The 20,403-nt window shown below is 46.1% G+C and overlaps 1 protein-coding gene across 2 annotated transcripts in view; it reads left to right on the forward strand.

Annotated features, from left to right (window-relative positions):
• Positions 1-4,968: 4,968 nt before the first annotated feature.
• Positions 4,969-20,403, forward strand: part of GFRA1 (GDNF family receptor alpha 1) — a 186,312-nt gene continuing 170,877 nt past the window's right edge. The window contains exons 1-3 of one of the 2 annotated variants that reach the window (XM_039871127.1): positions 4,969-5,338; positions 6,101-6,394; positions 7,641-7,724. In XM_039871127.1, the coding sequence (XP_039727061.1) occupies positions 5,299-5,338; positions 6,101-6,394; positions 7,641-7,724 (418 nt within the window). In that variant the 5' untranslated portion in view covers positions 4,969-5,298. The remainder of the gene's footprint in view (positions 5,339-6,100; positions 6,395-7,640; positions 7,725-20,403) is intronic. The other variant, XM_039871128.1, reaches the window with a different exon arrangement.

The following is a 20,403-nucleotide window of genomic DNA, read 5'->3' on the forward strand; positions in this document are numbered from 1 at the left end:
TTTTGCCTTTGAAGATGAAGGCTCCAGGGTAGTTGTAATCTGGCCCTTCTAAGTCTTTTCCTCCCCGAGAGAGGCATTTTTCTAGATGATTAGAGAACCTCAGGTGGGAACGTTACTCTGCCTCTGGCTTTATGCCTTAAAATATGACCTAAGGCAAGTTATCATTTCCCAGAAATGAAATATGTCATATGTTACTATTAGAGTGAACAAGAAAAAGAGCATTCTGTTACAATAATGGGTTTTGTTTAAAAAAATGTAAATGTCAAATCCCCAAAGAAATAATACATATTTGATAGTATGATAGGAACAGCAATACCAGTAATTGCATGAGGTACTTATATTCAGTATTGTTCATATAGCAAAGGGATTTTATTGTGTCAGAGGATAATGAGAAAAAACATCGCTCATTACTCAGGCAATCGATATACATTTATTGAGGTGACTGTATCACCCATCGGTCTAAATGTTGGGGAAGCAAAAAAAAAAAAAAGTAGGACATTTCCTGCCTTCAAGGAACTTACATTCTAGTTGAAGAGACAGATATAGCAAGTAACCTTAATGCAATGTTACAACAGCTGTAATAAAGATTCCAACAGAGCCATGAGAGTCCACTACAGAGAACGACTCTTTCTGAACAGAAAAGTCCTTTCTATTCTTAGTGGCTTGTTAGAGCTGAGCTGGATCTTTAAATATCAGGATGAAGCACATATTAGGCAGATGGAACAGCGTGGGCAAAGATGTAGCAGCAGAAAAAAAAATGTGTGGCACTTTTAAGTAATAGTGAGTAGTTTTGTGTAACTAGAGATGTAAGCTTGCCAAACTATCTAATGTCATATACTTTGATTAACTAGTTTGAGTTAAAAAAAAATGTGAGTGATTTCTGAGCAGTATAATTTTACAAAATGAATGTATTTTACATTCTATTCTATGGGGCCAAGGCAATGAGAGTAGGAGACAAAATATTGCATGGAATAAAACTGTCATTCTCACCATGACTCATCTGTTAACTTATGAAAATACACTTAAATCAAGAAGTGCAAGAAAATTGCTCACTTCACATGCTTACGGCTGGATTGAACCTAATTTTGTAGCATTAAAACCAATTTCTTACTGAGAAAACATGTCACAGAAGATGGCATGAATTTTTATAATTATTAATAATATTTGATATTTCGATGTCACCTTTTATCCTGAGATCAATCCTGTACACACGGGAACACATAAGCTCCAAGGAAGCAGAGATAATATTAATACAGTAAGTCACACTGCATTTCTATCTTCCATATTCTAATAGCTTTCTAGTCGTGCATTTCTCTCACTTTTAGAGGACAGTGGATATAGTTGTAAAGCATTATATCCTACTGCAAGAAGTCTTAAGGTAAGGTAGAGAAATCTGATGTCCTCGGGACATCAGCTTTTGATACATCCATTCACCTTTCCTTGGCTTCTTTGCCTGTCAATCTACTTCTGAGCGGAGGATGTACCAACAGTGGGCTGTATCTTCACGAATTCAACTTCTTCAAGAGATTAAGAAATCATCATCATCATCATCATCATCATCATCATCATCATCACACCAGAACTGCTACTGCTGCTGCTTATAAAGCACTTACTTTATGCCTACACTATTAGACTATTCTAAGAATTATATACATACACACAGTTTCACATCAACATTATAGGATAGCACTGTCCAATAGAACTTTCTGTGAGGATAGAAATGTTCTATATCTGTGCTGTCTAGTTGTTCAATATGGTAGCCATTCGCTACATGTGCATATGATAAACTGCATTTTTCTTTTATTTAATTTGCATTAATTTTCATTGAAATAGCCACATGGCCAATGACTATTGTATTGGACAACACTGTTATAGAGGTTGGTGGTTTATCTTTATTTTATTTTTTTAAAGCTCTGTGGTCATCATCAGTAAGAACTTAATGAGGACTAGTGTGTATGAATTGTTCTAAAATATTTTTAAATCTATAAATATTTTAAAAAGAAGTCCCATATTTTACATTGGGAGAACTTTAATTCCATCCTTCTCCACCTTATTAAATTTTGATTAAACAGATGCCTGTAGAATATGAGGGTAACAGAGTCATTTTGAAACAAAGAACACTTATGAAAGATGTGGATGATGTCCTTAAATAAAATCTTATTGTCATCCAACCATCCCACATGATCAGCAGCCATAGGCACTAGTCTAGCCATTGAAAATAGGAATGCCAATTACTGATTTTCCAAAGAGAGACATTAATCTCCATTTATAAAATGGAATGATGAAAGAGGGTTTTATATTTTGGGTGTCTATGGAGAAAATCAGTTTTCAGATAAACTTTTAATTTGGCACTTCTTTCACTAAAACCACCTCCCCAGGATTTCTCTGGTTTCTGTGTGAAAATCTGGAGATAAACTTCCTCAAGATGAAGAAACTGATTGGAAAATTTAATTACATTCTTGCTTAGTCTACCCTGTAACTTAGATTGTTACCACTGCTAGAAAGAGAACTTAAGTAGCCCTTGGTTTGAACCATCTGTCGCAAAAATGTGACATATGTTTGCTTTGTTTACTCAACAACCCAGTGTAAACTGATACACCGAACAAGAAATCCGTGTATGGGATGTGTGTGTGTGTGTGTGTGTGTGTGTTGAGTGGGGGTGCTTGATGAGGGAATTAATCCTCTTGTACCTGCCCCGGAGGAACACGTGCACAGGAGCGCAGATCCGCGGGATGTTCCCGCGTTTGGGGCGCGCACCGAGGCGCAGACGCTGTCCAAACAATGTGCTGCACGCATTGGAGCAGCCGCGGCAGCCGAGGGGCGCGCCTGGCTGATGTGTAGTTGAATGGAGAGCTACCCACCCCTCCTCCTTCTCTTTTCTCCCCCTCTTCTCCCCGCCCTTACACCCGGGCCTCAAACTTCAACCAAAGCCCATGCCCTTTTCAATTAACCCCCCTCGATCAAAATGAGCGTTTCTTTTCTCTCCTCCGCGGCCTATTGTCTGGTATGATGGGTTTGCAGATTTGACAGCTGGGTTCACCCAGACTTGATTCAAACTCGGTTTCTCTGGAAGATGAACTTGGATATCACCAAGGTCCCCGAATACAAGCCTTGAAAGCCTGACGGCCATCCCCTACTGCGGGCTGTTGTTCCCCAGACACCTCTCTAGACCCAGTGCAGACTTAGGTGCCCGGAGCGCCCCCGGGCGTGCCGGGAGGAGTGGGAGTGGGGTGGGGGTTGGGGGGTCAGCAGCTTGTCTGAGAACGAGTGGCCCTAGAGATTGGGATGAAGTCCTCTGTATATGTTGGTCTTTTAAATGTATTATTTTAAAATTTACTCTTGAAACAGCCAAAATGGAGGTCAGCTTATAAATTTCCCAAAGCCAGGTCTGACGCGGTTTAAATGCGGTGGGCCAGGGGTTCCGCTTTTGTCTCCTTGTTCAAGCTCAAGGAGAGAGGTAGAGACTCTGTGAGACTGTGTGTGAGTGTGAGCGTATGCGCGTTGGCTTGGATGAGTGGCTGGGCGCACCCCGCGATCGCTGCTCCGAGGGCCTGGGTCTGAGCGTATCTTTATCGCGCCAAGTCTTGAGTCACAGCCACGAAAGACGTGGAGAAAAACTTTGTCTTCGGAAGAAGGGTCTGGTGTGATAGCACTAGGGCGTAAGAAAGAGTCCTCGTGTATGGTGCCTGGGCGTGTGTGTTTGGGAGGGGGGGAGACAGAGACAGAGACACACAGACACACACGGACACACACACACACACACACACTGGCAGCGTTCGCAGCCGGCTGCATAGCGCTGCCTGTCCTGTGCGCGCGTGCTGGGTCGGTCCCCGGGTCCCACCGCAGGCGAGCGGGTTCATCTGCGGCGTCCCTGCGGGCGAGTATCGGAGGGTGTGCTGCGCTCCAGAGGGTCCCTTGGCAAAGAAATCTGGCCCTGGAACCCGCTATCCTTCGCACAGCTCCCAATAACCACTAACATCCCTAACCGGCATCTGAGCCCTAGGGGGCTCTGCTCGGGAATCGTCCTGGACCAACTAGGTCCTCTGGGTTCTCGAAGATTACCGCATCTTTCTTCCTAGAGCAGAGAAGCGAGCCCGGAAAGGGAAGAGAGAGACACCCCCTAAAATAAATTTAAACAGTCTGGCTTCTCACTGCAGCCGGACACGGTCGGTTTGAATCCAGGTTGGTGGCATCTGGAGTTTTTTATTCTGTCGGTTTTAGAAGCCATCGCCGCTCCCCCACTTTCCCTCTTCCCCTCTTGCAGGCGCCCCTCAACTTTGGGATCAGTGGGCGCGCGCAGCGTGGGTCTACACCTGCCCTGGCGCTCCGGGGCTGCGGCCGGGTGCGCTCGCCCAGGGCGGCGGCGTTGACGCGCCGGAGTCCGGGGTGCTGGGGTAGTGTGTGCGCGGTGCGGACGCTCGGGAGCGAGCCGAGGACGCGCCGCGGGTAGGGGCTCGCCACCCGGGTCTCGGCTCCAGCCCGGACGTCGGTTTCCTCTCGTCCGGCCACCTCTGAAAGAAGGAGAGCCGGGGAGGAGGGAATACGGCGATGGGGGGCAGCGATTGGTGGTTTGGGCGGGGAGGGCGGGCGGCGGAGCCAAAGAGCTGGCGCGCAGAGGGGGCAGCGAAGTTCCCCGGAGAAGGGGCTCGTTCCGCGCCAGAGCTGGCGAGAGATCCGCCGCCGCCGACTGCTTGGACCACGGGCGGCGGCAGGCTCCGCTCGCAGCGCTTGGAAAGTAACGTTATTTATTTATTTGCTGGCGTTCAGCCTCTTGGGTTGGATCCGATAGACACCCCTTCGGACTTTGGGAGCCCGCGTCCGACCTCTCCGGCCCCCCATCTGCCGGTGTGGGCAGCTCCCAGGAATACACGCGCACGCATCCCCCGCGCCCCCTCCCCGCACCCAGACACGGGTAGGGGGTGGGCCCTCACCCGGGCTCTGGAAAGTCCTCCAAGGCGGGAGCAGGGGAGGGCAGAGGGGCCGAGGGGTGGGGGAGGCCCCAGCGCTCTCGGCTCTCATTTCAAAGCGCACTCTCCCTTCCAGGTTGGGTCGGACCTGAACCCCTAAAAGCGGACCCGCCTCCCGCCCTCGCGCCAGCCGCCTGCCCGGAGCTAAGTCGCCCGCGGCGGTGGCGGCAGACGGACCGCGAGTTTCCTACGGCACTGGATGGAGCTGAACTTTGGGCGGTTAGAGCAGCAAGGCCGTTCGGGGATCGCTGCACGCTGAGCTCCTTAGGAGAGACCCAGGAGCGGCTCAGGATTTTGGGGGTGGGGTGGGGACCAGCTGCGCGCCGGCACCATGTTCCTGGCGACTCTGTACTTCGCGCTGCCGCTTCTGGGTAAGTCGAGGCTGCCGCTAGCTTTCTTATCCGCTGAGTCTTCCCGAGGGGTCCTCACGGCAGCTCACCCAAAATTGAGGCGCGGGTGCGGTGGGTGTGGGAAGGCGAAGTTTTGATTTGGAGAAGGGGATCATGAATCTTCTGCACCCTGGCCTAGGGAGGCGGTGGCGGGGCGCAGTGGCCCGCAGCGTTTCGTGCTTGGTTTGGATTTTCTGTGGTTTTTAATGACCTAGCCTGGAGGCGAGTGGATGGGGTCCGAGCACTCCAGCCCGGCACTCAGCGCCGGGTGCGAGTCCCGGGGAGCTTGTGGAGATGCGCCGGGCAGATGGGGTGTGGGCGCGTATTGGACCAGGATACAAACTTCGAAGGGAAAACTTTTCCCGGAATAGCGCCTCGGTGCTCCCCCACTGGACCGGGGCTCGCCCGCCCAGCCCGCCGCCGCTCTCCTCTGCGGGAAGCCGGCCGGGCCGATTGTGCGGCGAGGGCCTGGGGCTCCCGCAGCTCTGCCCGGAGGCAGCGCTTGGCTTTCTGGCAAACCGCAGAAAGCCCGCAAAGCCTCGGGGACCCTGGAGCGTGGGGTGGCGGGGGAGACCCAAGAGGCAAGAGGTCCCCAGGAGGGAAAATGGACTCTGGGCGTAGAGGGGCGGGCCCGCTCCCGGCGCGGGGCGCCGCGGAAGCCTGGTCATGCACGCACCCTCCCGCGGGGTTGAGGAGTCCGGCCCCTGCCCAGCCACCCTCACACGCCCTCCCCTCCGTCCGCAGACGTGCTCCTGTCCGCGGAGGTGAGCGGCGGGGACCGCCTGGATTGTGTGAAAGCCAGCGATCAGTGCCTGAAGGAGCAGAGCTGCAGCACCAAGTACCGCACGCTGAGGCAGTGCGTGGCCGGCAAGGAGACCAACTTCAGCCTGACATCCGGCCTGGAAGCCAAGGACGAGTGCCGCAGCGCCATGGAGGCGCTCAAACAGAAGTCGCTCTACAACTGCCGCTGCAAGCGGGGTATGAAGAAGGAGAAGAACTGCCTGCGCATCTACTGGAGCATGTACCAGAGCCTGCAGGGTACGCGCCCAGCGTCCTCCCCCTCCCTCCTCCCCTCCCCCAGCCCGTGGTCCTCCCACCCTGCCACCCCCGCTGAAGCAGGGGGGCTCCTCAGCCCCCGGTCTGGCTGACCTCATGCTCCACTCACTTCTCCCCAGCTGCAGGATGAGGACCTTTCATTGACCCCCAGGGACAGCGGCAGCTGGTGTTTGCTGCCTCCCCAGCAGCATTGTTGGGGCCTGGTTGTTGGAAAACCTGTGAGGAGGTGAGGGGGACACCCCGGGGACCTCACTGATCTCTTTGAAACCTGGTCAGAGCATCTAGTAGGAACCCATTAAAGGCCACTCAAGGAACCACAACTTCTCTCTAAGGAGAGCTGGCTTCATGGGATAATAATACAAAGAGTTGCACTGCATTTTGCCTGGAGTTTTTCTCTTTATTCTTCCCTTCTATCTATTCTGACATAAGATAAAGAATTAAGCATAAAAGGTCCAGGAGGTTCTAATCTATCTTTAACCCCCTCAAACCTGATTAAAGTCAGATGTGGGAAAAACGATTTGTCGTCTTGGATTAGCTGAGTCTTGAACCAGCTGATGTGGTTCAACCTTGGTTAATGTAGAAGTGGCTCAGAGAGGGAAAGGTCCACTTGTCACCAGCATCCATTCCAATGGCAGTTTTTTGGTCCTTGTATGACAGAGGCAGCTTGTGTATGTAAATTTAACACAAACATCCAGTGTATTCATTGTCCACTGGGACTCACACCAAAAGATTGTTAATATACAGATTTGATTTCTCAGCCGCCGCTTCCTCCAGAACCTATTAATGAAAACCTATTTCAAAGACTGTTTAATAGCCAGGGAACCTGTTTTCTGACCACATGCAGTGTTTCAGGAGCAAAGAAATGGGGGCCTCTTTTGAGTCACCACCTTTTTTTCCCATTGGTTCTTGGAGACAAGCTGGGCTTGTGATGTCACTGGTTTCTTCCTCTCTGATTTCATTCCTTTGCAAAAGTGGGAGAGTTTTCTGGCCAGATCAGGCTAAGTTGCTCTCCAGTGTTTTCATGGTACTCTGTGGAGAGCAAGGACAACAGGGCCAGAGGGAATGAAAAGAAATAAGCATCGCCAAATCAATGCATTTGAAGTCTTTGGAGGTTTCAGCATCTTTTTGTTACACAATCTTAACATAATGAGAATTCAGATTCAGTAACAAACACTGCCTGAAGTTTGTCTGTTTTCCAGCTCTGAGCCAATCTTTCTGTCACTTTTAGGAAATGATCTGCTCGAAGATTCCCCATATGAACCAGTTAACAGCAGATTGTCTGATATATTCCGGGTGGTCCCCTTCATACCAGGTAAGCAGATTTATACTTTTCCTCTCTGGTTCCTTTGCCTGCTTGAAATCCGTTTGCTTGCATTCTCTTTGGCTCTCAAATACAGTGTAAGTAGGTAGTTGAATGGTGCAGTGTTTCTGGGAAATTAGAAATAGGATGATGATAATGAAGAGGCAGAATGCCTAGAGATGATTGTATGACTTGAAAGTAATTCTAAATGAAGCAGTGTGGTGTGGTGGTGGTTTGAAGAGATTGGAGGGAAGAGGTTGGAGGGAGGAGACTCGGTTGAATTTTTTTTTTTCCACATTAAAATATGATTGGCCAACTCTTGCAAAGGGAGTGCCAATTCTGTCTGTAGGTGGCAATCGTATTCCCTTCTTGCTACATACCATACACAGTGCCTCCCCGAAATGGGATCTGTTTAAATGATGCCACTGACTTTACGAGACGTCTGAAGATAACCTTGGATTGTCGAAGAATTTTGTATTTGCTCACTTGTCTGCCTTTGATTTAAAAGATTAAGCTCTACCATTTGTTAACAGTTCTTTTGTCTCTAATTTTTTTTCTGAGCAAGTGTGTGCATATATATGTAGGAGAGTATATTCCTGCCCCGGTAGCCCTTCAAAAAGTAGTCTCACTTCCCATGGTTGGTTTTGTCTCTCTCTGCAATTCCGCGTTTGGTTTAGAAGTGAGCTTAGTTTTAGGATTAAGTTTTTTACCTCTGCGTTCAGACAGCCATGTGAATAATGAGTAAGGCGGTAATCTGTCTTAATGACATACAGATTCCAGACTGATGTTGTCTTTAATGGTTTACAGTGAAGACATTTTCTCAAGTGTATGTAGCCATCACAAATTATATGTTTCTCAGTGGTTAAACATGGTGGTTAATGTTGAATTTGATTCTATGAGGTGATGGTTCGTTACTGGTTAGAGAGTTCCAGTGTTCTAAATGTTTTGTTTTCCTGCAGAGAGTCATAGAACCAAGGGAGGGTGTAAATACTGATCTGTGCGTGTATTATACATACATTTATTCATTCACAAACATCCATTGAGCACCTACTGTGTTTTAGCCATCAAGATTTTGGCAGGTAGCCAGACAGATGTTGTCCCTGCCCTCATGAATTTTAGACAATGCCAGCGACTGACGTTTATCAAGCCCTTATTGTATGCCAGGCACTGTGTTAAAAGCTTTACATCAGTGACTCATGTAACCGTCATCAGTGCTTCTTAGATATTCTTACTTCCATTCTACAGGTGAGGCAGTTGAGGCAGTGTGAAGTTAGGAAACCAGTCCCAAAATCACAAAGTTCTTAAATGCTGGAATCAGAATTTACACCCGGATGTTTGATTTCAAGATTTTGTAAAATCTGCCCTTTGCTGCTCAGAGTGAAGACCTCAGAACAGCAGCATGGAGTCACCTGGGATGTGGTCAGCAATGTGAAATCCCAGCTCTATCCCAAACTTACTGATTCAGAATTTACATTTTAGGAAGATCCCAGGGTTGGGTGCTTCCGAATACTCCTGAAGCTCGAAAAGCACTCCTGCACATTATTCTGTCTTTTGGTTCAGAGGAAAAGTGCGTGTGTGCGTGTGTGTGTTTTGGGATAAGATATAAGGGTACAAGTTTAGTATCAGTTATTCAAACATTATCCTTAAGAATGCCCCAAATTTCCACTCCAAATCTCTACTACCGCTCTCTGTCCCCTTGGCTCAACCAAGACAGTGGCCCAAGCAGTGAGAAGAGATATACAGACAAGTGTATGTGACCATCTGGGTTCTCATGGGAGCAGGTCTGTAGGAACTAGGATGGGATGTGGCAGATGGGATACAGACGTAAACTTGGCTTTTCTAGTATTTTTGAGGGACAGTGCCTCTTGTCTGCTGCCTGCCCCGTGGAAGCGCTACTTCTCATGCCTGGAAGGATATGAACCTCTCCGTGGACAGTGAGCAAAAAGCAGGCAAGGAAGAAGGGCCGTTTGGGTTTTCATTTCGGAACTGCTATGAGCTATGGGGCTTTAACAGACTCATTTTCCCTCTGCGGGTCTCTCTTTACTTGGTATAATGAGGCCATTGGAGTAAATGATCTCCAGTCTTAACAGTCCATGATTCTGAGGAAAGATTGAGGTCACCTCCAGAATGCCTCCACTGTATCCTTGCGTGGCCTTTTTCAATCCTTGCATTCATTCTATGCTCGAAGGGCTGGGTCATTCTTGGATATCGCTGGTTTGTCTGAATTTCTTTGAAGAGGGTTGGAAATTCTTCTGCACAGAGCAAGTTTCACTCGTTCATTTTTTGGACCCCTCCCTCAGCCAGGTGTCTTTTCATAGCAAATGTGATGCTGAGTTTGTGAGACTTGGGGTTCGAGAGCCCAGAAGTCATAATGAATTAATCAGAGCCAAGAAGGCCTTGTCTAGAGTTACATTTTATATCTCAAGGGCATTGAATGTAGGTTCCAGCACTAATGAGCTTTGACCTCTGACAGTGCCTTTGTGCCTTAAGTGGGTATAGGAAACCCAAATGGAGCCTTGAGAGGTTTCAAGTCATTGAATAATGCATCTTATCCAGTTTGGCATTTGTAGGATGAGGAAGGACAGACGAGCAGGATGATAAATGTTGCTTTTCATGGTTCGAATCTGAGTTTCTAGAACATGTCTTCTGTCTCAAAAATCTCTCTGAGGAAACCAGGGCAACAGGGCCTCTGCCTCTTACAGACATGGTAGCAAGCAGAGTTTCCATATTTGGATTTCTCTGCTCAATGTGAAGAGAATGTTTATCCATATACATTAAGGGTGAGCTGAACCCTTTCACCGAATAAGACATGTTTGATGTTACACATGTGTTTCCATTTTCTTTAGACTTGTCAAACCCACAGCCATCTTTGCCATTGTTTACTTGATCACCAGTTAAAAGGCCATGTTGAGATACTAGCTGTGGCCTGGCAGAAACAATGAAGGGAACAAAAGTAAGGTAGGATCTAAAAACTGTCATCTGTTCTGAAGCCCGAGCTGCAGAAGGGAAATGAAGCAGCCCAGTCAGGCAGGTTCAGGCGGTGGGAGGGTGGAGGGATCCGCTCTTGCAGAAACGTGACAGCGGAAGCATTTGGCTCCGAAGGCACTTTTAAGGGCTCCGGGAGGGGCCCGTACTGTGGGTTAATGCCAGTGTGGTTTTGAGGGGTCTCAAACGTAAAGACTCAGGCAGTGAGTGGGAGTGCACGAGGTAAAAAGTGAACCAGGGCAAGAGGATGTTGGAGGAGAGGAGGGAACACAGAATAGTGTCTTGGGGACCCAGAGGGCATTCGGGCACTTGGAGGCCCCGGGGGACGAAGCCACCTCGTGGCACCTAACATCTGCGTCTCTTGCAGACATTACTCTCTGCTCTTTAACCTCCATTCTGCCTTGTATTTTCTTCACACAAGTTCAAGAAGCAAGAAGTAAATAGTGATTTAAAAGGAAGATGAACTTGTTGGCAATGTTCTTGGACTCTCTGGAGGGGGAGAACAAAGCCGAGAGAGATTTCGAAAGTACAGTAGGTGCCAAGAAAAGCCTGGGGTTGGAGGATCAGAGGGATGATGTAAGCACCTCCGTGGCAGCAAGAGAAGAAGAAGGCTCCAAGGTTGAAAAGTATTGATTGGGAGGTTGGATTTTGTAGAGAAGAAATCAAGAGATCCAGACTTTCCTTGAATATAATCGAAGTCTTGAATTGCGAACAAGAATCAAGTGGATAGATCATAGAGAAAGAGTGATGTTAGGATTTGAACAGCCCAGATCCGATTTGGCGAAAGACAAAGTTCCAGGTCTCTGGTTCTGTCATCATTTCCTTCCAAGTCCTAGGAATAACTCAGACCTTCCCAGGAAGCCTGAGGATCTTGAGTCTGGTTCCCAAGTGATTGGAAATGGTTTGCTCCAGATCGAGATGCCCCTAACCTCTCTCTTGAATCTGGCCCCCTTTTTTTTCTGAATGATGCTATGAAAAATTAGCCGCGTTTCTGTTGTAATGTACTATTATATTTATGCCACTCTTAAAAAAACCTTCTTAAAAATTTTACGTGTTGAAGAAGAGCCTTATAAGGTCATCTGACGTCAAATCACAATGAGAAAGAAGCGTTTGTAAATCCCAACTGCTACTAGTATATTGTGGTCCTTTCTTGTCCACTCAGCTCTCTAAAACAGCTCTCAAGTTACGTTGTTCCAATATTCGAATCCCCCCACCCCGAGTTTCTCGTTATCTGTTCTGTCATATGCTACACCCCTTAGCAGGCCAGCTTGGTCTCGCCCTCCTCTTCGAAGCCCCATCAACCTCTTCTCCACTCAAGCTCACTGAGCAATCCATTCCCCAGATATTTCATGCGCATTCACTTACTCGGGCCTTACTCGGGTTTTTGGCTCTGTTTGGGAAGGTCTCTTAGTTCTTCAAGACCAAGATCAAATTTCATCTCTGCAGGCCATGCCACAATTTCCCCTGACAGGCACTTCCACTAAGGACTCCTTCATGCTGCATTTCGTTCTTGCCTTTATGATAGCTGTTAATCACAGCATATTGAGATGATTTATTTATGTGTCTGTCTGTCTCACTGGAAAGTCAGGCACTCACTTGTCATGCTAGGTGTCTGCTCAGCACTGAGCATCCTTCTTGCCCGAGCAGATACCCCATTAACCATGGGTGGTTGAATCCTCGAGGAGAAAGGCCTAGAGATCTAGGGTGACCCTCTGCTTTTACAGAACTGAAGCTCAGAGAGGGGAAGCAGTTTGGCTAGAGCCCTACTTCCTGAGGGTAGCCTCCAGGACCTTTGCCAGGAAATGACACTGCCTACTGTTGGCCGCTTTCTGTTCGGCATGCTCTCTGAACAAACTGCATTCGCTCCTGGGACCTCAGCTTCCACTTACACCAATACCTCAAGAGTCTTCCCTCCTATTCCAGCCTCTCCCGAGTGCTAATCCAGTATTTCCAGCTGAGTTCTGAATGACTCCATCTAGATTTATCTCAATTACTTCAAATTCAGCACATCCCAAATGGATCTCGTCATCTCTTCCTCTTTCTCCATGGCACCCTTCTCTTCCCAAGTCTCCCATCTTAAATAATGTTACTATCTGTCTAAGTTACCAGCTTTGGAGTCACCCCCACCCCCTCTACTGTCCTTATCCTTCATCTGGGCTCATCGCCAAGTCTGGCTGAAATTGCCTGCTGTCTTTGAATTGCTGTCCTGTCTTCATCCCCTTCTTGCCTCTCACTTGAGCTTTGCTCCAGCCTTCTTACTGGCCTCCCCATGGCTAGTTTCTCTCGATTCAACCTGGCCTCCTCATCGTCAGGTCTTCTCTTAGTACCTTGGTGACCTGCAGAAGCGATCTGGTCTTCAGTCTTCCTTAGTAGATTCCTCTCTGAATTGAGCTTCTGTCTCGCTCCAGCCTCCCTGTGTCCAAACAAACTGGGTTGACCAGCTGTTGTCCCAACGGTGCTCTGGGCAGCTCGGTGCCTACACATCTTTGTATGCGATGGTGCTGGAGAAAGAACACGTGCTCTGGATCCATCTTAGCTCTGCCACTCCCTTTGTCTTGTGCAGGTCATTTACGTTGACTGTGCCTCAGGCTCCTTGGATGTAAAATGAGATGATGATAATGCCTACCTTATAAGTTCTTGTGAATTAAAGAGGATATGTGTAAAATGCCTAGTGCAATGCCTGAAACATACTCGGTCCTCTATAAATCTCACTTTTAATGCTCTGCCAGGGCCACGTTAGCTGTTGACTCATTCCTAACTCCAAGGCTGGGACTCCCTTCAGCAGACCGTATCTCCTGATCTTGGAACAATGATTGTGTCTTGAAAAGAATAGCAATCTGGAGTCTTTAGCAAGTTGGCTCATAAGCTACCTTGGACAAGAAATTAAAAAAAAAAAAATCTATCCTCTATCTAAAGGGCCTTGGAGGAAAAGTCCTGTCTCTTAATAACCCAGTTCGAGTCTTACATTCCCTTTGGGGAAGGTCTTGCATACTCCTGCTCTCAATCCTCATTCTTTCGGGGCCCTGTGCTTACGCTCTTTGGTCAGAGGTGAGTTTGCTGCAGCCCATGATCACCGGGGTGGGAGCTCTTCCTGTACTTAAGGATTCTTGTGATCACCTTCCCTGCTCAGCTTGACTGATTCCCATTCTTCTAACCTCTCCCCATAAATCTTCTTTCCAGCGCCCCTCACAGCAGGGGGAATTACCACTGCCTGAGAAGGGCGTGCCTTAAACCTGGAGATGCTTCTGTCTCATGGGCTGTGCTAAGTACACTTACATTTCACTTTCACAGGCCACTACTTTTGGTTTTTATTCTCTCCCTCTCCCGCCCTGCCCCTCAGCAATCCATTTTTATTGTGGAACCATAAGGTATTACAACCAAGTAAAAAAGGGAAACGAATTTAAATCACTTACAGCCCTAGCTCCCAAAGATAACTACTGTAAGCATGTTAATATGAGCCTTTTCAGATTTTGTCCTATATATGTGAATATGTGTATACATATATATTCATACATATATATACACACATATAAATATATACAGATATATTTATCTTTTTACTAACATGGAGTCATGGGCTACACATACTTTCTTATTACCTATGTGGTGACCTGAGGAATCCGTGTCTTCTTGTGTCAGTGACCACTTCCTACAGGCAAATTTTATGATTAAGATTAACCGTCAACCTCAAGAAGTCTCATGAATAAAGCAGCGGGTCATCCCAGTATCTAGACCCTTATGGCGAAGGCTTAAGTGTTCCAGTGAAGGCTGCGAAGGTAGAGACAGTCAAATATTTTGAGTAGAGTGACTGTAGGTCCCGCTACCAGAAGAAGGGAGATTAAACATCAGTGAGTGACAAGTAATTGCATGACCCGAAGATTGTTACAAGATAAAAATTATTTATAGCCAATATGTCTGTCCTCATTTTTTCTCCTTAGTCCTCTGAAGTATTTCTTCCTGCCATCTCTTAATTTTTTGCTGTGGAAGCTTATTCTTTCCAAGCTTATTCTGTCCTTTTTGTTATTGTTGTTATTGTTGTTGTTCTCTGGGATGCAGTACTGAATTCTCAAGAGAAAGTGTGTCAAAACAGGATTGTTTGGTCCAAAGAGCACTGGTTCAGGAGTCAGTGTTGGGCTTCAGGCTTTACCTGGAACTAGCGAGGTGACCTTGGGCAAATGTCTGCCCTTTCCGAGAGGCATCCTCTTCTCAAATGAGGACAGTGGACGAGAATGGTCTAACATCTTTCCCTTTCCTCTCTAAGGGCCTGCGTGTTAAATCTTGTCTTATTCTGGGACACACTGCTTTTCTTTCTAGCGTTTTCTTCATACTGAAGCATCTTGTGATCTTGGCGTACATATTTTTCATATTAATAACATTTATGAAGCATGATTTATTAAATATATACCTTACTTTGAACCAGAAATTATTTATAGCATTGAATACATGGAGGAAGATAAAACAAAATAAGAAATAAGGAAGTGGAGAACATAGGGACAGAGGAAGATAAGAGTGGGAAAGAGAAAACGAAGCCATGAGTGAGTTCAATAGACAGAATGCATGCCGCGAGATTTTATTTAAACAAATTAAGTGTTCGGAAGTGCTGTGTTTATTTTACAAAGGGACAAGTAGAATCGCTGGATTGTAAATGCAGTAGGACTTTTGGAGGTCATTGAGTCCAGTCCCCTTATTTTACCATTAAGCAACTGGAGAGTTCCATAAATTTCTAGGACAGTAGAACATAAATTGTCTCGGACAGTGATGACAAGTAAAATTAGGTGTGTATTTGTTTTTAAATTGATAGTCGAAACTCTCCATATCCCGGCATCTACCTCTTTTAAATTGTCCTTCACCTCTTCAGATCTGTGCCTCTGCTAGAATGCCATACATTGTTTTTCTGCAGTTGGGGTGAAAATCACAGCCATTGACTTTAGTTGAGAGGGTAGCTGTCCGTTGGTTTGGAGTTGTTTCTAAGGGTTAATTAATAGGTCTCTGTTTGGCCATAGAAACCGGTGGCTGGAACGTTGATTTTCATATCTTTGGGCCCACTTCAGAGTTACCTACAAGGGAAATTGAGAAACTATTTGTTGCTTTAAGACCTCCCAGCCCTCGGATTAAAAAAAATAATAATAATTCTTCATCTAGAATTTTTTGTTAAAGAAGCTAACCACTTCCTGTAATTTAGAGACTCAACTAGCTGGGTCAGTGATGAAAACGAATGGATGATTTGCATAAGGGGCTAATTTATTATGTCCCCTGGGTATTTCTTTCATCTCTCTTTCCATTCTAATTAATGTTCTGAGAGGGGCTATCACCATATCAGAAATTAGGGGTGAAAGCAGGCATTGTTAACCTTTATTCTTATGATTTTTATCTCCTGTGATCTTTTAACTGTTTTCTTTTCATATCCAGGGACTTAGAGAGGCCTGGGAGTGTAGGGAGAGGAGATTTTAGGAGTGTGCTGTTTTACGATCTTTCTTCGAAAAGTAGATTGTTGTAAAAATAAAAATTGCCTGGGATAGCTCTACAACCGCAGAAGGATTTGCACGACCATGTGCAGTTTCTGCCTTCCGAAACATCTATTCAGTTGTGCGTGTACACACAGATATAGATATATTTGTATATCTGCCTGATCACATGTATTTATAGTGTGTGTGTATGGATGTCTGTATTATTAAACATCTTACCTCAGAGAGATCTTACTTGTCACATATTCCAGTCGGTTTTGGCTGTGACAAAGACAGCTGTGTGTGAGAGAGTGTGACACAGCTGAGGAAAGGCAAGAGAACAAGCAATTTCTTCGAAAATCAATTGCAATTTGCTCCCACTAAATTGGCCTAAGGTCCGCCCCGTCCAAGCATTAGCATATGACAGACTTTTAATCATTTGGTCAAATGGCTCATTTTTTTGGTCAAACCACAGTTCCCTCTGGGACTCTGCCCGTCAGTCCCAGAGCTGTGTCATCTCCAAACCTGCAGTCTCTTTAAAGGAGAGGTAAATGTGGGGAGAGGAGAAACCCTGGGGACCCCTGCTGAGTGCCCTGCACTGCACAGCCCGTTCATGGGCATTATCTCCTTTTGGTCCCCTGCCACCGCTAAAAGCTAGCTATTAGCTCTGATTTCTGAGGAGGAAACCTGGGCTCAGAGAGATCGAGTAATTTTCTCAGGGCCACACAGCTGGCAAGTTGAAGAGTGCAGATTCACACCTTGTTCCTGCATCTCCAAAGCCTGTGCTCTTCCTGCTGTTACATGATGAAATTTTAAGCAGAGACCTGGCTCCTTTATTAAAGAGGAGATATCTAGTCCCTGCTCTCGCTCCTTAATTCACAGTTGCTTCTCCTCTGTCTCTATCTTAAAACACATTTCGGCAAAGGGCCTTTAAAGTTGAAATATAAGCCGATATCTATTATTTTAATATTTATCTCTGCATTCTGATGCGTTCTTAATTGACAACCGAAATCCAGAACATGCACACTATTAAAACCATTTATGCGGAACTGCAGAAATATTAACCAATGAAGCAGTTCCTAGATTGTACTTTTTTTCATTTCAGTGTGAGATGGAAGGCTTCTAAAGTAGAGCAGAATGCCTAGGGCCATTTTTTGTCATGTTGTCATATAAACAGCATTACACAGTGGTAAAGAAAGGAATACATAGTTTAGTTCCACTTTAAGGTCACCTAATATGCTATTCATTTGTCTTCCACCATGCTGGTGCTACTTTCCTTCACGTCCCTCTGAATGGTCTAAGAAACACCATGCCGACTGTTATTTCTGTTGCCCTTTGCATATTATCGTTTTGTGTACAGTTAATAATGTATGAAAATAAGTATTGATTGCATTCTTTGTAGGAATAGGCCAGCAGGTTTCTTAAAGCCCATGTTTATGAAATGTTTCATTGATCCCTATTATATGAGTTTCAAATAAACTCTTGAAGAAGATACCGGGAGATTAGGGAATTCTGGAGAATTTTCGATGGGACCATTATATCCTTGTATGTTTCGAAATAGCAAAAGTGGCATTCGAATAAGAAAAAGAGTGACCAGACTGATACTCTAAACACATTCCCAATTGGGAATGACAACTCTCCCCATGAGACCTTAAGAGAAATAAAAGCAACAATTACGACAGCTGTGAGAAGCAATGAACAAGGTGTGTTATATGTAATAACTTGTGTCAACCTTGTTTAACAATAGGTACTCATGGCCCCACTTGATGGGTAAGGAAACTGAGGTCCAAGTAAGAAACCTGTCTGAGGGTACACACCTAAGAGTTGACAGAGCCATAGTGTCATCCAGGAAGTCTGGCTCCAGCATCCCCATTTGCGTGTATATGACAAGAGAGATAATCCGTGCAAGTTAAGTGTATAAACTGCATGAAAGATTATTAAACATTCGTACTGAGTGATACATATGTATATGTGTATGACATATATACATATATATCATATATTATATGTAATGTGTATTTAATATATATTTATTTTAGAACGAAGAGACGAATTGGTCAATTTCTGTGATATCTACCAGTGTACAGTATTTTTCATTCGTCAGATATTTATTGAGGACTAACTATGAGCCCAGTGCAAAGCCTAGGTGACTCGGGGGTAAATAGGACCCCGCCATTGCCTTCTAAGAATTCTCTTTTTTGTTTAGGGATAGGTATAAACAAAACAAGTTATGATGCAAAGTGTTAGGTGAGTGAGCAGGCTTCCTTACAAGGCTCAGATGTAGCCCCGAGGACGGAATAACTGACCAGGTGGAGTCATGGGTGAGAGAAGCCTTGCTGAAGCTGACTTCGAGCTGGGTTTTGGATAGGAGTTTGGTAAGTAGAGATGGGGGAAGGGCATTCCAGGCAGAGGCAACAGCATGGCCAAAGGCACTGAGTGTCCAAGGTGCTAGTAATAAGCCACTTGTTATGGCTGAAGCACTAGGTATAAGCAGCGATGGGAAAAGAGCTGGGTAGAGAAGCAGATTGGCCACACTCAGGGGCTCAGCCTTTGTCTCAGCCCAACTGGGGAAGGATGCTGGCTAATTTACCTCAGTATTGAGGGGATTTTTAGGGTGAATCATATGAAATTGCCAGTTTTGTAGCTCAATAGGGTAGGCTAGTAGAAATTTCATATAGTTCAACTTAGTATTCTTTGGCGTCATATAAGCATACACAGGACTCCTGGATGCTTTTAGACTAGAGAAGGACATAGACCTGTTGGGGATGGGTAGTGACCCCTCATCACAGAAGGTACCTTCTGGGGAAGTAAATATGTGGCCAGGAGCACCATGCTATTTGTCTCAGCTCCTGGTGGACTTAGAGCAAGTGTAAGTCAAGTTCAAGTTCCTCTCTTCCAGACTTACCTTCTCCTTGTGAGGAAAGATGCACAAGCCTCCAGCATGCAAAAATCAAGTGCACACAGGCCCACATTCAGGTAGGCAGAGAAGCAGGAGTCAGTAAAGCCACCTGGGCCTCAGAGTGGGCACATGTAGAGCAGGTGACAGCAGAGCAGGTGCCAGCAGGAAGAAACGCAGGAAGCAGAGCCAGGTCATGAAATATCTTAATGCTAATGGTGAGAGAAAGGCATGGTGGCTTGTGGCCGGAGAAAGGGTGTCACTGAAAATCGTTCAGTAGGGCCCCTTAGACACGAGTGGCCTGGCTGATGAGAGGAGGCCTCCCCTAGTAGGCACTGGGGACGTGGCCAGTCTTGGCTCTCCACCTGCCTTTCTGCAGTGCCGCCATCCCAACCCCAGTTTGGCCCTCTATTCTGGATTGGGGATGACTTCTGCTTTTTGCCTTGGAGGTGGTGGCTCAGGCATGGGAGTTTAGATCTCCAGGCCAGCGCTGTCCTTCTGGCTAGAAGAGATGGCCCTGCCCAACCTCTCTGGGGACCTTTTGGCATCTTGATGGGCCTATTCAGAGGACTCAATGTATGGGTTTGTTTCTTCATTTATTTTCTGTATACGATTTAGTTCTTCTAGCTCCACAGTCCTGTGTCTCATTTGGCAGTTTCCTGCACCAAATTCTCAACTTGCTTCTGAATATTTCACAAGAGAGTGTCAATAAAAACTCAGAGAGTCTAAATGCAGGGAGTTGTCTTAATTGAAAAAGATTTCTGCTAACCCTGGGGCACACCCAGCGGGGGAAGGGTGAGCTGGTTTCTAAGAAGTTACTGAAGCTTTCTCGAGTCCAGGGTGTGTTTATGACTTTGTTTTAATGACAGTGGAGAGAGGAGATGCAGCCATTTTTGGTGGGAACCCACCCAGAACTGGGCAGCAATGTCCTACACCAAGAACCATCAGGCAGACCGTCTGTATTCATTCCAGGGATTGGGGTGGGGCTGGATGAGGTCTTGATGATCCCAGGAAATTGTGAAATGTAGAATCGTTGTGGACAAGAGCAAAGTCTTGGGGTTAAACACACCCAGGTCTGAGTTCCACATTCCAGCACTTACTGGCTGTGAGACCATGGCTAAACAGTTCCTCCGTTCTGGGTCTTCTGTCTGTGAGTGAGGATAATGATAGCATCCAATTCGTCAGGTTATTGGAGGTAGCATTCAGAAAGAGCATTTGAAAGTGTTCAGTAAATGGTAGGTGAGTGACTGCCAGTCTCTCCCATATACATAAACATGTGAACTCTCTTCTTCCTCCTCTCCTGGTTTATTAGCATGAAATAGGAATACTAGATTATTTGAATGATGTAGATCTCTTCTGTTCTGGG

This window comes from Pteropus medius, unplaced genomic scaffold (genome assembly GCF_902729225.1).
Source record: "Pteropus medius unplaced genomic scaffold, Ma_sr-lr_union100, whole genome shotgun sequence".
Taxonomy (NCBI): Eukaryota; Metazoa; Chordata; class Mammalia; order Chiroptera; family Pteropodidae; genus Pteropus; species Pteropus medius.